The 17,461-nt window shown below is 31.0% G+C and overlaps 2 protein-coding genes across 2 annotated transcripts; one reads left to right on the top strand and one right to left on the bottom strand.

Annotated features, from left to right (window-relative positions):
• Positions 1-156: 156 nt before the first annotated feature.
• On the bottom strand, positions 157-10,854 carry LOC105836966 (fatty acid synthase). The gene is made up of 19 exons (XM_036287655.1): positions 10,381-10,854; positions 9,935-10,185; positions 9,611-9,842; positions 8,834-9,252; positions 8,142-8,435; positions 7,836-8,043; positions 7,600-7,760; positions 7,133-7,450; positions 6,508-7,007; positions 5,516-5,820; positions 5,007-5,420; positions 3,898-4,922; positions 3,501-3,745; positions 2,731-3,424; positions 1,777-2,608; positions 1,188-1,663; positions 821-1,075; positions 389-643; positions 157-295 (listed from the first exon to the last, which is right to left on the bottom strand). The coding sequence occupies exons 1-19, from the start codon at positions 10,550-10,552 to the stop codon at positions 185-187; spliced, it is 7,167 nt and encodes a 2,388-aa protein (XP_036143548.1). The 5' UTR covers positions 10,553-10,854; the 3' UTR covers positions 157-184.
• A 1,427-nt stretch (positions 10,855-12,281) lies between these two features.
• Positions 12,282-17,401, top strand: LOC105837655 (probable tubulin polyglutamylase TTLL1). Its single transcript, XM_012683030.3, has 9 exons — positions 12,282-12,402; positions 13,620-13,751; positions 13,849-13,914; positions 14,181-14,359; positions 14,668-14,854; positions 14,984-15,185; positions 16,651-16,881; positions 16,948-17,057; positions 17,167-17,401. The coding sequence occupies exons 1-9, from the start codon at positions 12,335-12,337 to the stop codon at positions 17,300-17,302; spliced, it is 1,311 nt and encodes a 436-aa protein (XP_012538484.1). The 5' UTR covers positions 12,282-12,334; the 3' UTR covers positions 17,303-17,401.
• Positions 17,402-17,461: the final 60 nt, after the last annotated feature.

Here is a 17,461-nt window from a genome sequence, read left to right as displayed (position 1 = left end):
TTTCTTTTATTTTATTATTTACATTTTTTCCTTATTTATAATAAATATTATAAATGATTACAATTTTACTAATATAAATTATCAAATTTTTATAAATTATAACATAAAATTGTAAGTACCTGTTCCCAGTTGTTTTACTGCAGCTGACATTTTTTGTTTTTCAATATTGTAATAAATTATAACCTTAAATGATAAAGGGTGATTCCCCGTTAATAGCAGCTGACACCTTTTCGTTTTTCAATATTGTCACATGAGTACCGTTGACGTAATGTACTTGAACTACATTCTGAGTTACCTTAAATAATTATATTTTTTATTAATCCCAAAATTTTTGATAAACTTGGCTTACTACAACAAAATATAAATTAACGTAACTTTCTAAAAATACCTTATGTAAACCATAATCTTCTTCCATCATTGGTATATGCAACGGATACGTAGATTTTAGCAAAATTATAGGAGATTTAATTGGTGGTAACAACGAAGGGTCGTAGTGCCGAATAGCGGATAAATATTTGTAAACTGTGGTACACAGCGTCTTTAAATTTATTGGGGATAGTGACGTATTCATAACTAAAAACGATCTTGCAAAAATATTATATCGTTCCTCCCAGGTATTACATTTCTCCAGTTCCATTACAATCTATTAAATTAAACATTTTTTTATACACAAACATAAGAATTTATTAAAACAAAAACTCATAAGTTACAAAACTATAAAATAAAAAATAATATTGATAATAATTTCCACAAAGAATATAAAAATATATCATAAATGTACAATAAATTTTAACTTATATAATTGAGAAAACAATTATACCTTTTTACTAGATCCTGGTGAATAAAGTTCTATAATATTAGTCAAAACAACAAACTGAAGATCCGTATCGTTAGAATTTGATGTAAAATGTGTGTACAACATTCTTATTTGTTCAGGAGCGCCGTCGACAAGAACCAAACGGCCTTTAAAATTCAAGGATTCCAATCTTCTTGTTAACTCAATTGCAATAATAGACCCGAAGGAGTATCCTACCATTACAAAGTCTTTTCCGCCTGTTAATTTTGGTAATATGTGCTGTAAAAATAATAAAAGTAAACAGTAAAATATTTCTTAAATTTTAGGTCTTATAAAATAAAATAATAACTCCATATAATTAAAATATAAAATTATTAGTGCGTTTGCTTACATTAGTAAGACGATCAGTTGCTTCTAATATGACATCTGTTGCATCGATATTATTTATGCTATAACGCAAAGATGTTGCGGAAAATTTAATATTTGCTGCTAAAAAATTAAATACTGCTCCACATCCATCAATTCCCGGTATAAGAAAAACTTCAGTCGTAGTATTCTGATTTTTAGTCGAAAGTTCGAAACAGATGTCTGAAATAAAATCTTTGTCTTTTACAACACCAACTAAAAGTCTTATGAAATCTGACTCTTTTGCATCAAGATCCTTTTTATTCTGTGTATTGTTATCACTGACGTTTATATTAAACATCTTATTAAGTTTTGCAAAGGTGAGATTAGATATCTCTTGTGAAGTGAGAAAAATGTCAAATTCTCGTTCCAAAGTTTGTTTGACTTCTACGTTCATCATGGAGTCCATTCCAAGTTCAGCCAGAGATGTATTTTGACTTACAACTTTCATGTCTTTTATATCTGTAATATAAATAAAAAGTTATTTTGACTTGAACTATAATGTACTACTACTGGTTACGTAAAATAAAACTGAATAAATAATATGTAAAAGAAAAAAGTAAGTATACATCTACCTAAAATACTGGCGACAGCTTCTATTGGACTACTATGTCCGATAGATCCCAATTTCTTTTCAGCTACCACCATACTACTCACAACAGGGTGGCTTTGAAGTAAAAATTTATCGAGTTTGTCAAGACAGCAGGATATCTTTTGTTGTAAAGTACCACCGATAATCAATTCCTTATCGTCCTCCTGCATGTCAGCGACGAGACCCACGTCACCAACAGCTCCCCATTGAATTGCCAATCCGGGTAATCCTTCCTCCGCTCTCTTTTCACACACTCTTTCCATAACTGAGTTAGCCATGCCATAATTCGTTTGTCCAGCATTGCCTCTTCCACAGGAAACGGAAGAGAATACTACGAAATGCCTCAGTTTGGGACAAAACTTTCTGGAAAGTTTATCCAAAGTTTGCGTCGCTCGGGCCTTTGACTGAAAAGACTCTGCAAACGTTTCCACCGTTTGATTCTTTAGAACATTATCTTTCAACACCACACCGAGGTTAAATATCGCGTCCACTGGTGCTTCGTTTTCCGCAGTTCGCAAAAGGTATTCACAACCTTTGGGATCAGCGACATCGATATTCTTGATGATTAGCACATTTACACCATACGATTCCCATAATCGAATCTTCATGCGTTGATAACCGTTTTGTATCCCATTTCGTGAAACCAATACTATGTTTCTAGCACCACGAAATATTAGCCAGTCTGTTAACTCCAAACCAAATCCACCCAAACCCCCCAATATAATATAACTTTTGTTCCTGAGACAATAATAACGACGATATGCGATAATGGATTCATCTAAAGGTTTGTTTCTTTCCCGAATATTTATAATAATCTATGAATATTACGTGAACATATTAATATATTAAAAATAAATATATATTATGTATAAAATATTTCTATGTAACACTATAGTAGAAAAATAATTTTCTATGTTCTTAATAACTACAAACATACCTTTCCCATGTGTTTTCCACTTGCCATGTATCTAAAAGCTTCTTCAATATCTTTTTTCGGGAAAACTTTTACTTGAATAGGTTTGATGGTTCCGTTCTTAAGACCATCGGTTATCATTTTGCGTAATATGGATTTATACTTGTGATCACCAATAAATATATTATCTAATAAAATTCCATGAAAGCTAATACCTTTCTGAAACGCAGAAATATAAAGAGGATTGTTAGAAACAAGATCAAACTTTCCAATCTCTAAAAAACAACCGTTTTGAGCCAAACAACGAACGGAGGCGATTAGCTTTTCCTCCGCCAGTGAATTTAACACGATGTCAACGCCACGACCGTTCGTTTGTCGCATTATCATTTGTTCAAAGCTGGTATCTCGAGAATTTCCAATATGTTCATCCAAAATTGTAGGAAACACTTTTTTAATAAAATTTCGTTTCTCGCTTGTGCCTACAGTAGTGAACACTTCGCATCCTTCTTTGAGAGCGAGATGAATAGCTGCCTGTCCAATGCCGCCAGTACCAGAGTGTATAAGTACTTTATCGCCTTTTCTCATTTTTCCATAAATGTACAAGGCAAAGTAAACTGTACTATAAACGCATGGAACTGAGGCAGCCTCTTCAAATGTCCATGCGTCCGGTACTTTCCAACATAAATCTTTATTTTTTACAACAACGTTTGCTATACAACTAAAAAATTGGTTTTAAATTACTTACGATTTTCTTACTTTAAAAAATATAACTGCTTTTAAGAAAAATTATTTACTCAGTATCATGAAGTCCCATTACTCGTTGCCCGGTAGCGTCGAATCCAACGTACTCCATTCCAAGAGGAATGTATTCAAATAATCGTCCCCGGGAAATAGCCATATTAAGTATTAATTTACCCGTCGCAAACATGACATCTCTAAAATTCAGAGATGAGTAAACCACAGACACCAAATCTTTTATAGAAAATTCAATAGCTCGATTATTTTCCATCCAACAAAATGTACTCAAATCACCACGAACCTACAAAAGTCAATTATATTATACAATATACAGTATAATAGTTTTTAAAAATTGTACATAAAATGTCAAAAATTAAAATGCGTGAACGTACATAATGTTATTATGCACATCAATAAATCATCGACGTACTTTGAAAATATTTTTGTACATACCGTTTGGCTAACGTGAGCGGTAGAAACAGGTTCGGCTTTCTGTTGTGGTAATCGTAAATGTCTGTACGATCCCCAGATTCTATCAGATCGTAATACATTAATAGTCGTGTCTTTTTCCAATTGTTGTAAATAGAAAGGATCTTGAAGAGAAAATTTTGGAGCCTCCTTGTCTTGAATAAGCACACCCCTAACAAGTTCTCCACCTGGTTCTTTTCTCAAACAGTTAACAAAACCCAACAGGCCACATTCAATGTCTCCCTCTCCAACAATTATAATTCTACTATCCTCCTCGAGTTTGTTTTTGCCACTTACAAACGGTTTTAAATCATTTAACCAGTTAAAGTTATTATTACTTATATGAACAACAATCCGTTTCTTCACATATACATTTTTTTTCAGAAGTACAATTATTTCTTTATCGGTGTGCTTTTTAAGAATAACGTTTAATTCGTATTGTTGCTGATACTTGCTATAGTCACAAATGTCGCACTTTTCACGCGTTAACAGATAGCCACCCTCTTTTAGAAATGACAAAAGTCGCTCTAAAGAAGTTTGTTGTTTAGACAAAAGATTAAATCCGGCAACTATTAAGACTTTATCGTTTATAGTTGGTTTGTTCATATCAGCGATTAAAATATTTTGTGATAAGCCTTCTGAACTAAAACGATTCGGCGATGTTAATAAAGTAATATTTGTTTGTATTAATGGCATATCCTCAAAAGCTTGAATCAGTAACGAAGAAGAAAGATATTCCAATGTAACATCGTCGACATCTTCTACTAACTCAATGGCTTTCACTTTAGTGATTTGATGATCTTCCAGCGCGAGTTGCGCCGATATCCGAATCACTTCATTTAAAGGAATCTCAGCGCGATCTTGATGAGCTACGAATCTGTACTGCTCGATAACAGCATCTTGGTTTAATTTCCGACGAGAAATCTGAGTAGCTTTAAGGCCTTGTATCTCTATTCCACCTGCTTTAATCGTGTCTATCTCTCTGTATACTTGTATCGGTAATAAGACATCTAAAATAATGCATTTTATTACAGAAATTTTCTTACGCTATTTATATATCAAAGCAAAACACTTAATATCTAAAAAATACTTGCGTTTATCTTTGTTTGTTGCAGCAATCATGTCGCTCTCTTTATGATGTAGCTTGTTAGTATGAAGTGTAGGATTAATCACGAGTTTCCGAATACTCGTAGGAACATACAAATTCCGAGTGTCATATCCGATAATATGCATTTGTAGCATGTTATCCATAAATGTTACCCAATTTCCTTTCCAAATGATATGTCCTTTGTTGCCTGAAATAGATGCGCTGTGTAATCCACGAAACCAACCACTGTATTGGTAACCACGCAATTTTAATTCTTTATAGATATCTCGTGCAGTCAAATATTCTTCTTCCTCATTTTCTGGTAATGTATCTGTAGAAGTCATTTCTTGATCTGGATTCGATAGCTTTATTCTACCTGTTACTACAATGCTCTTTCCTTCGATTATTTCAAACTTTCCATCTGGAACATTTTTATATATTTTTGACATATTATTACATATATTTTTTATCTATCTTGTTCTTAAGATGATTTAAAATTAAATGAATTGTAATTACCTTTCTGTATCGAAATTGTTAATTTTGTAGCTTCATTGCTTGATAAATGGGTAGCACGAATAAAGTTTACGTCTTGAAATGTTATCGGTATTGTTGAATACATTAATCCTTTCATCATGCCTACAGTTTCCCAAACAAGTGCAAGATAACCGGTTGCTGGTAATAAACTTCTTCCATCTATTACATGTCCACTCATATAATCATAGTCCTCATCGCTAAGTAAGATTTTGACATGCCTTTCTCTGGATTTACTATACTTGTGTGATTTGTAACTCGATATAAACCAATCTTTGGAATGATCCCATCTAATCACATTAAAATGTCTTTTATTATATTATTATTTTAAAAAAGCGCATTTATTACAGATCTCTTAAAACGGTACCCCCTCATTTCTTAAAAACTAAACATTACAATTTGTTGTACTAAGAAAAATATAATCTGCTAAAATAATTTTTAAATTATAATTTAAAAATTATAAATACATTTATAACTTTTTTCTATATAAAATCTACTAAAAAGGGTTGAATGCACCAAATTGGAATTATCAATTTTTGACTACCAAAAAATATCTAACTAAATCTTTATACATAGTCGTATAACATTTGAAAAAAATATAAGATATTTGCATATCAAAAAAAGTTTCAGAATTTCAAGTTTTCGGGTTTTTAAGTTTTTAGAAATAAAAAGCTTCTAAAAGTTTCTCACAAACATTAAATATTTTATACAACTTATATAATATTTTATATAACAACTTATATGAAAGGAAAAAAAAGAAGAAAGTAACCTCCCAATAAACACAGAACATAGCAGCAACGTTGAGGCAATGTTATAACATTGTAGCAATATTACAACAATATTACAAAATTGCCGTAATGTTGCTGCAATGTTCTGTGTTTGCTGGGCTGCTATGCCAAATTTTACAGTATCCAACAATACACATACTTTTTTCTTATATATAAACATTTCATTATAACTATGATAATAACATGTACCTAATTGATGGAGAGATCATAGGAGTTCCTCGACTAACTGGAAATTCGACTGGTGGGTACAGATTGGCGATTTGCGGTTGTAAACCATAATTATAGAGTCTGCCAATTCCTTGTAAAAGTACTTCGACTTTTTGTTCAGTGCGTCGTTTCAGTACAATGTTTGTCACTTTTGGATGCAAAGATTCTTTCAAAATGTGTTGTAAAATGCAGTCTGGTCCGATTTCGATAGTCACGGCATTACTTGGAATTAAATGCGTCATTTGTTCAAAGAGGACAGTATTCAATATGCTACGCGTATGATAGTCCGCCGATGACAAGCTTGACGCTGAAGTGAACCATTCCGTACAAGGTACTGAAGAACTGATCCATTTTAAACTTCGTTTCTTCGGCCGTGGTATTACATTGTTTAAATTTAACAAAAGTTGAGTTTTCACGGGTGCGAGATAAGAACTGTGATACGGTATGTTGCAGTAGATCTCTTTCACGTGAATAATATTAAGCTAATAATATAAAAATATATAATTTATCGTGTGTAGGTGAGATAATTAAAAAATTTAATATTTTGAAAATTATTAGATTAAATTAAATTTTTTATTCATTTACGAAATATAAAATTTAATTCTACCTGTAATTTTTTTATAAATTTTTGTACGGATTCTGTAGGTCCACATACAATGCTGCTGTTCTCGCTATTGCGACATATTATTTCAATATCTGTTGGACACATATTTTTTAGGCTTTCGTAATCAAGACTGACAAGTGCCATAGAGCTGCAAATTACTTTTCCTTCGACACATGCCAAACCTATAAAGTATGCTGACAAAATAGTTTGTTCAATGGTGAGACATTTATCCGCGTAAGCACAACCGAGTTCACCAGCGGAATGACTAATCATGTAATCCGGAGTAATTCCTAAGGATGTCAAGAGGTCTACCAAGCCAATCTATAAATATGTAAATAATTTTATAATGGGGATTATATCTTAAAAAATTAATTACATATATTAAAGAAACAATAAAAAATATGTAATAAAGTATATAAAATAATAATTAATATAATAATTTTAATGTATATCTTAAAAATATATTTTACCTGAACAGCAACAATGCCAACAAACGCGTATAACGCGTTTTCGCAAACTTTTCTATCTGTCTCTGACAAAATGTCTGTGACACTTATACCATACGGTTTTAAAACCATATCACACTTTCTTATCGTATTTGCAAAGACGTCGAATTTTAATAAATCTTGACCTAATTTTAATTTAAAAATAATATTATTATATAAATGTTATTGTAAATATCATACAAAATATCAAATATATATACCCATTCCTGGCCATTGCGTGCCCAGAGCAGAAAATATAAACCAAACGGGTCTTTTCATGCTTTCACAATTTTGAACCTCCTTTGTTAAATTATCTTGTTTCATGTTATTAAGTATAATAAATCCTCTCCATGGATGACCCTCTATACTGTCAGTATAGATGTCGTGTAGTAAACGAATATATTCTATATCTGTTGAATAACTAACAACCTGAAATTAAAAAAATGTTTTAACACAAAAATTACAAGAATAAAATAGTGTTTAATTATTAAAAATAATGCTAAAATTGTATTCAAATATCTACTAACGTCGTTTAAAAATATTTTCACTGATTCTTCAGTGCGTCCAGATAGTATTACAAGTCTAGGCAAATCATCATTTGTTGATCGATTCTTAATTTTCTGTTTGCTATTCCATTTTAACAACATATGAGCGCTAGATCCCCCAAAACCAAAAGAATTGATACCTATGATACCATTTTTAAGTGGCATTGGTTCTGTGACCACACAAACAGTTCCATTTATTAAGGCATCTATATCGTTCCGTGGTGACGTATAATTGATGTTTGGTGGTACAAAACCAGTTTCGAATGCTATTAGAACCTTAAAAAAATTAACATCAATTTATTAATATATATCGGTCAAATAATTAACTTATTATTAGTTTTTATTAATTATTTATTATATTATCTATAATATATATAAATTTCATCATCTTAGTTTCAGTGATTACCAATCCTGGAAAATACTCTCAATCTTTTAATTAATCTTTCCAAATAGCAATTAATCTGACATTACATTATCATTTGTCGTTATCTTGACCAAAATGATGGCAATTAGTAACAGTTTGCTACTTATTGTTTAAATAACTTTATTGTCAAATAATTTTTATATAAAATAAATTTTCTTTTTTGTTTGTATGTGTATTTGTTATACATTGTATGGATAAATAAAAACAAAATAAGTTTAAAAATAAAAAATAATAATACTATTTGTTTTACCTTAACTATCTGAGTAAAACCACTCGCAGGCTCGGCGTGACCAAGATTAGATTTAACAGAACCAATCATTAATGGAGTTTTTCTATTTTTACAAAAAACATCATGGAGAGCCTTGACTTCCTGAGGATCCCCAACTTTGGTTGCGGTACCATGTGCTTCAATGTAATCCAAGCAAGACATCGGTATTTCGCACTCATTGTAAAATTCTGTTAGTAAATTACTTTGCATAAACGACGATGGGTAAGTTATTCCTTCTTTTTTATAGCCATCGCTATTTAATTTAATATACGGATATATGGCATAAATCCGTTTTGCATTCTTTGCTTTCTGTAAATATGCCACTGCTATCGTATCGCTACGCGAATATCCATCTGCTGCGATGTCATAAGGTCTGCAGTAACCGTCGGATGACAAAACACCTCAAAGAATACAAAATATGTGTCAATTTATACTGAATGAGTATATATGTAGAAAAAAGTAAACCTTCAGAAAATCTATCTCCCCCAAATTTAAACAAGAATAACGTATTCCTATTCTATTTTTGTCTGTTAAATATAAACCTGGTTATAAAACTTATCTGAAAGTTTACTCAGAAAAATTAAAATATCATTTGTCTCGTTAAAAAGCAACATTTTAATTTGGCAAAAAGTTTAGTACAAAAATTTTTATCAAGGTTAGCCCAGTGAATATTGAATCTATTTTTTATTGAATAAGAGAATATGATTCTTTAATTTTATATGCGTAATACATTAAGTATATGATTAATTTAAAAAATACCTAGACGTGAAAATTGCAGGTTTAAAATGGGATGAAAACATACATTTGCACAGCCAATTATGGCGTCCTCGCATTTACCCGACATGATAAAATCATAACCAACGGCCATGGCATAAAAACTCGAACTGCATGCTGTATCGATCGTATATGATGGTCCTTTTAGATCCAAATAGTGTGAAAGTGCGTTTGCTGTTGCAGATTTACTACATCCAACAACATTCAAATCGCCTACCTAATTACGAAATCTTAACACATTACAATTTTCCACACATAAATAATTAATTAGATTTTTTTTATATATAGTTATATTAATAATTTTTCTACCTGAATATTGTTATATAAAAATTTCTCTTGCGTTTCAATAAAAGATATTCCTATGATTACGGCAGTATTTTTTCCTCGTAATTGTTTTGGGTTAATCCCCGCATCAATAATTGCTTCGTAAGAATGTTCTAATAACATTCTCGCCTCAGGCGAAAATGCATGTGCTTGCTCGAAAGATAATCCAAAGAAATCCGCATCTAATTTTTCTACATTGTTAATTGTTCCCATACGGCTTGGTAAATCCGGATGCTCTAATAAAAGATCGATAGACTTACATGTACCTTAATTGTTAATTTTTTTATATAAAATTAATTTATATATAACACTTTTTTAATATATTGATACGTAATTACACATACATATACACTCAAATTATTGTAGAAAGAGTAACATACTCTAGCAATCAGGCATAAACATAAAATCATAATTATACATAAATCATTCACCTATTTTCCATCGGCCATGATCCATTCTGACAAGATCGATTTTATTAAATAGATTTTCTCGTAGCTGTTGCACATTGTTTGAATTTGGAAATCTACCAGCAATTCCAGAAATAACAATCTCCTCGCCTGAGTCAATACCATTCCACGAGCCACGTGCTTCTTTATCATCCATGATTTTAATTTTTTTTTTTATAATCTAAAAAAACTGTGCATATATTACGTATTTATTTTTTCTATTCTGTTAACTATACCTATATATATTTTGTCATTCACAATATCACTATGATATCGTTTGGATCGCACATGAAAAATAACTCTGATCTCCCTTAACGAGGAGCTTCTTTATATACAATTCAAATGACTATTACAATGCAAGCAAGTAAAATTCCACAATTATTCATTATTGCCATATTGTTGCTCTTTAGCTTTTGCTTTCATTACTTTATAATTCTATGTACTTCCGTTTAAAAGAAAGAAGAGAGGAGAAAGAGAGAGAGAGAGAGACACAAAAAGGTGGAAAGAGAGAAAAAAAGAGTGGAAAAAGGTGTGGAAAAAAGAGAAAATTATAATATTAAAAATAAAAATATATAATACATCTCTTTTACTATAATACAGTTTTTATAAATATTTTATAAATATTAAAATTAATTAAAGATACATCGATTATTTGTTTGTATATACAAATGGTACATATGTAAGATTCTATTATATCTATTATAGTTTTTTCTCGATTTTAATTATGACATATACGTCACGGTATTTCGTATTTCAATTATTATGTTTTAACGCATGAATATTTACAAAGGAATTATACAGAGTGTTGTAAAAACGAAAAAGGAAAAGAGTCAACATCGAATGCCCCGGATATCACTTATAACTCGTTAACCTTTTCTTATTTACCATACATTGTGAATTAATTAACTCTATTGCATTTTAAATCATTTTTTACCTTAAAATTATCTTTAAGATCTAGAAATTTGATTTTACAGAAAAAGTTTCTATCAAATTCTTTTCTCAATTCTACTAATTCTTGTGACCAAACGTTCAACTTGTGAAGAAAATTACATTTCAAATATAATTATATTAACACATTAATTGCAACGCTGTCTATATATGTATCTGTATGAATGAAACATGATCTCATAAGAAATTCAAAAAAAATCAAATACGTTTTCTATTACAGATAATTTAAATTTTCTGTAATAAAATATCTAATTTATACAAAAAATTCTCATTATACTAAATAGCGAGATGTAAAACAAGGATTTCAATTATTCATACATCAATGACGTATAACATGACAGTCAATATGTTAATGATATGCATCATTAAGGCAAAAGGTTATTGTAGCAAGAGACGAACAAATCGCGTTATTAACAGAATGCAAACATTTTTCTAAAACGTAAATTTTTTAATAAAATAATTTTGTATTAGATATATTAAATTAGTAATTTTATCAGAGGTTGCTTCTCGCCCAGATGAAATAGAATGCTACTTTCAGTTTTATAAATTAAAGACATTTGATCGTTTGCTTTTATCGCGAAAATCCTATTCGGCAACTCACATTTCGAAATTAATCTCAATAAAGCTTATATTGTTTGAATCTTCTATGATTCAAGCTGCCCGTAGGAAAAAATTATGCAAAACTTACTGCACAAAAATTGCATTATAAATGAATTTCTGCAGTTTTTACAGATTTTTGTACAAAGTTTTCGCTTTCAGAATTTTTCAGCAGAGTATTTTGCAGAATTTTATGTAATGTTTTCTGAAGAATATTCTGCAGAAAAATTTTGAAGGCGAAAACTTTGTACAAAAATCTGTAAAAGCTGCAGAAATTCATGCACAAAAGTATACAATTTTTTGTGCAGTAATTTTTACATAATTTTTTCCTACGGATGATTCTGTTAGCTCACGACCGTATCGATCAAACAACATTGTTTTAGGTGTCGAGAACATGGCGTTGAACGTAGCCACGGAAAGCAAACGAGCTGTCAATTCAAATGTCTGCGCCGTTTACGGCAGGTAAATAAAGAGTGACCACAAAAACAGGCCTAAAATCGCCCGTTTCGTGGACATCGAAGTTTGAATCGATTTTGACGGTAAATAATTGTACACCATGGAACATCAATCTTCTGAAAATTTCAGATTGAGCATACCTTTTATTACTGAGGGGTTAAATTAGTATACACCAATGAAGAGTATACCATATTCGTCCAACACAAAAAACCTCGAGGTTATTACTTATATAAAAAAATGTTTTAGATAAGATTTGTTTATGTGTTAGAAGATTAATTTATCGTGACCTCAAATCGACGTTTAAGTCAGAATTGTGAATGTCATTTAGAGAAAATTGTCAACTTACAATTTTCAGGAAAATGTTTTTTAACTGATGTCGAATACCTATCTCTCTCTGACTCTGCGGTCTCTAAACAAGTACATGTATATACGGGAGTATTTTATCAACGTTATTTTATGTCAACACGGTTTTACCTTGCCTTATATTTTATAAATCTGATAACCTTATAACAATATTTCAAATTTAGGTACCACCGATTTCTGAAATACTGCGGCATTTACTATAATTTTTCTAATAGTTTTAGTAGTGGTAGCTTTTTCACCGAGATATTTTATAAATTACATAATTGTTATTGAGCTACAAAAAATTGTTAACAAAAGTAGTATTATGTGATTTTTTTTTTATTAAACGTATCGTTTTCAAGTTTGTTAATAATATTAACTTTAACCCTTCATATCTCAACAATAAAAGATATGATCAATTCAAAATTTTTAGGGAATGAACGTTTGATGATATATCATTTATCACCAAAATCGTATCAAAACTCAATGTCCACGAAATGAGCGATTTTTGCAGTCACTCTTTGTGACAATTAAATGTAAACTGTACTGCTCAAGATGATTGAAGGACCACTATTTCAAATTAATTTTTGTATCTTATTTTTTACATTTTTATTATATATTTTTATTTCCTTATCGACAAAAAGAATGAACTTACAATTATTATTCTACAAACATTTTTAAAGGCAATTTAACATTTTATCTTTAATTTGTGCGCAAGCTTCTTCATATACACATTAGCTGGCTTTGAGATACATTATATTAGATACTTTATGTTAAATAATTACGTGAAGCAATAATCTCTCAATTGTTCAAGCAACATAGAAATATTAACGCTAATTGATTCTTGTAGTCACATTAGAAAACTGATCGCATGATTGCAGAGTACCATCAGTTGGAATGGATCGAACAAGAATCACATTTTGCACGGATGTGGATAAATCTGTGATCGTGCACAACTTCGAGAAACGCGGGTGGACGCAAGTTGGTCCGGAAGATGATTGGAATTTTTATTGGTAATTATAAATTATGACGTAAGATTTATACATTACTTATTAGGAATTTATTAGGAAACTATTTATTTATTTGACTTTTTTAAATTATTTATTGTAGGGCCGTTACACAATCCTGCAGAAATATCTTCAGCATAGAAACTGGATACAGGATGGATGATAACCAGTAAACCTTTCTAATCGGAGATGTTTTTTTATTACATTATTAAAATAATAACATTTAAAATCTTACTTTAGAAGTATCTAAAAATTAATACTGCATATTTTGAAAAGATTAAGATGACGTATTATGGCAAAGTTTAGTAAACCTCTATTTTGTTAGAAACGTAGATTTAAGATTAAGATGACGTATTATAGCAAAGTTTAGTAAACCTCCATTTTATTAGAAACGTAGATTTAAGGTATTTTGAGAAAAAAATTTGTTTATGTTAGAATCATCAATCACTTCCCGAATCACTATGAGCTCACGCGTAAGGATCTTCTGGTAAAGAACATCAAGCGGTATCGGAAGGATTTGGAAAGAGAGGGAAATCCTTTGGCAGAGCGTGCAGAGGGTCCAGGCAAATACCTGTACCTCGACTTTATACCAGTGACTTTCGTCTTACCCGCAGGTGAGACCATACTCTTTAGACTTTCAGAAATTATATTATGATTCAGAAACATGAATTCGTAATATGAAACTTTCGAATGTTTCATAAATAACAAATTTGGTCAAAATTTTTTAAAAATACTGATTTGAAAAATATTGTTCCTCCTTTTTCAAAGAAAGACTTGTTGCTTCAGAAAATATTCACCAAACTCTGGATCCAGTAATGCCAATCATGTTTACGAATCAGTAATCTGTTTTGTTGTAATATTTCGAATGAGAATTATCTGTTTTCACGTTACGTGGGCTTACAATACATATATTGTGCCGTAGATTATAATATGTTTGTGGAAGAATATCGTAAATCCCCACAGAGCACCTGGATCATGAAGCCATGCGGTAAATCGCAGGGCGCCGGGATATTTCTCATCAACAAATTGAGCAAACTGAAGAAGTGGTCGCGCGAGGCAAAGACACCATTCAATCCAAACTTGACAAAAGAGTCGTATGTTATATCCAGGTAAGATGACTTCAATCAAAGATAAACTCGATAAACATTTTTCACGAAAGTCCCGTAAAGTAAAGGTGATTGACAAAGTTCAAAGCTGTCGATTTTTTTTTTTTCTTTTCGGGTCATTTCCCACGATAGATATATCGACAATCCGCTGCTCATCGGCAGCAAGAAATTCGATCTCCGATTGTACGTCCTCATCACGTCATTTCGGCCGCTTAAAGCGTATCTCTTTAAATTAGGATTCTGCCGATTCTGCACCGTCAAGTACGACACCAGCGTTCAAGAGCTTGACAACATGTACGTGCATCTGACGAATGTGTCCGTGCAAAAGCATGGTGTATGTATCGCATATACTTATCAAATTATTCGCATCAATACTTTTCTCGATTGACAGGAATTAGTATATTAGTATAAAAAACGTGTGTGTATGTGTGTTGTGTTTTGTAATAACAGACTATAGACCAACATGTAACCCGATAGGAAAAGATTTATAAAATTGTATGACAAAAGAATTGTAAAAGATTTATAATCCGTCATTATGAGGGCATAATTGAGAAAATAGATGTAGAAACATTAACCTTTTGTGAAACATTAATAATGTTTGCGCAATTAAATTTTGAAATGATATGTTGGCATAACAATAGCGATATGTCGAATTATCTTAACAGTACATTTGCAAAATTAAATTTAGAAATAAATGTGCAATAATTGAGAAAAATATTTCAGTCGCAACATGTTTAAAACATTTAGAAATATAATTGTACACAAAAGACTCAAATGATTCCCCAATTATTCGTAAATTATGATGCACAAATATTGAAACATGGAATGTGTAATATTGCATGTTTCAATATTTGTGCATTATAATGTAGGAATGATTTAAGAGTTTCTGACAGCTATTACTATCAATGAGATACTTAACTCTCCAACGAATGCAACTAATCTGTCAGACAAAGTGCCTCTTTTTTAATTTTTATTAAATGTCTACTGAATAAGCGATATTTGATAAATTCATTGTAATACCTTTTGATATTAATTTTGAATTAAATATTGAAGATTAAATGCTGTAAATATTGCACATTATTATTGCTACATTATATTGTGAAAATATTGAAGATCATAATGTGATAATTTTAAATGCTGAAATAATTGCAAAATATTTATGTTTCAATATTTGTCTAATCTTTAACAAATATTATTTAATAATTATATTCTGACAAAACTGTTGCGTTATGGCGAATCATCTTAACACAATCTTTAATTATTATGTAATGTTTGCAAAATCTTCCTATCGGAGTAAAAACGCAAACTTATTAAAGATGATCGATCATAGGTGATGAAATCATATAAGAAATATCAGCACGAAGATCTAAAATAAAGCTTATCATTAATTAGAGATATTTTATTTCTTTGTTTCTCTCTTCGCAGAAAAATTGCCTGAAAATTATTGATATGACAGGAATATGTTTTTCTGTCACTTTACTTTGACAAATAAATTCACAACATAATTTCCGTCAACTTAGACATAATTAAAAATATTAGAAACTTAGAAATTAGAAATTAAAATTCAAACATACATGCATGATTTCTTGAACTCCAAATCAATTGTAGAATAATTTCTTGTCCGGGCAGCTTAGTTTTGGAAACTTCAAATAAATTTGGAAAGAAACTCAAGTGAATTTACAAGTTAGATTTTATCATATTTTTGAGTTGTTCAATCTTTAGATATCTATAATAAATTTAAAAATTTCTAATGATGTAGTTTTAATATATCCATGTGAGAATCGAATATGGGATTTTAGGATGAATATAACAGCAAACACGGCGGTAAGCTGAGCGTACAAAATCTGCGTTTGTACCTGGAGAGCACGCGCGGGAAAGCGGTCACGGAGAAGCTATTCGCCAACATCTCCTGGTGCATCGTGCACTCGCTGAAAGCGGTGGCACCGGTGATGGCAAACGATCGGCACTGTTTCGAGTGCTACGGGTACGACATCATCATCGACAACAAGTTAAAACCCTGGCTGATCGAGGTACGACGATTTCTCGCATAAATCTTCAAATTTCTGTAAAACGTTTAATCTTCTTTTTTTAATCAGGTAAACGCCTCACCGTCTCTGACGTCTACAACGGTGAACGACAGGATCTTGAAATATAAATTGATCGACAATATCTTGTCTGTGGTTCTGCCTCCGGATGGCATACCCGAGTAAGTGTACGATATTCATCTGACAAAAAAAATCTCAAATGAATTCACAAATGATTAAAATTGACATTAAAGTTAATATTAAAATTATTTTGTCGTCGATTCCGAACAGCGTGAAATGGAACAAATCACCCTCTCCGGAAGCTTTAGGCAACTTCGAGTTATTGCTGGACGAGGAGCTGGCGGTTCAGGATGAAAGGGAGGCTTCATCGAGCAAGTATCGTAGCTCTTCATTCAAATGCAAATAGATCTTACATTTGTATGAGTTTCTTTTTTAATTGATGACTACTTACTTTTTACCCCAAAAAAATATTTTTATAGCAAGATAACGTTTCAAATAATCCTGATCGTTGTCCGTTCCAATTACTTCCCAAAATTCCATCTCGATTGTTTCAAACCAATGATAT

The sequence above is a fragment of the Monomorium pharaonis genome, chromosome 5 (assembly GCF_013373865.1).
Source record: "Monomorium pharaonis isolate MP-MQ-018 chromosome 5, ASM1337386v2, whole genome shotgun sequence".
NCBI classification, from domain to species: Eukaryota; Metazoa; Arthropoda; class Insecta; order Hymenoptera; family Formicidae; genus Monomorium; species Monomorium pharaonis.
The sequence above is the reverse complement of the archived record's forward strand: the minus strand, read 5'-3'. Positions and strand labels throughout refer to the sequence as shown.

Coding starts and splice junctions, on each gene's coding strand:
- LOC105836966 (XM_036287655.1), bottom strand. CDS start 10,552: ATGGATGATAAAGAAGCACGTGGCTCGTGGAATGGTATTGACTCAGGC. Junction 2,609..2,730: donor GTGGAAAACACATGGGAAAG/GTATGTTTGTAG, acceptor TAATATTCATAG/ATTATTATAAATATTCGGGA. Junction 296..388: donor AAGATTATGGTTTACATAAG/GTATTTTTAGAA, acceptor TAATTATTTAAG/GTAACTCAGAATGTAGTTCA.
- LOC105837655 (XM_012683030.3), top strand. CDS start 12,335: ATGGCGTTGAACGTAGCCACGGAAAGCAAACGAGCTGTCAATTCAAAT. Junction 14,855..14,983: donor GAGTCGTATGTTATATCCAG/GTAAGATGACTT, acceptor TTCCCACGATAG/ATATATCGACAATCCGCTGC. Junction 16,882..16,947: donor TAAAACCCTGGCTGATCGAG/GTACGACGATTT, acceptor TTTTTTAATCAG/GTAAACGCCTCACCGTCTCT.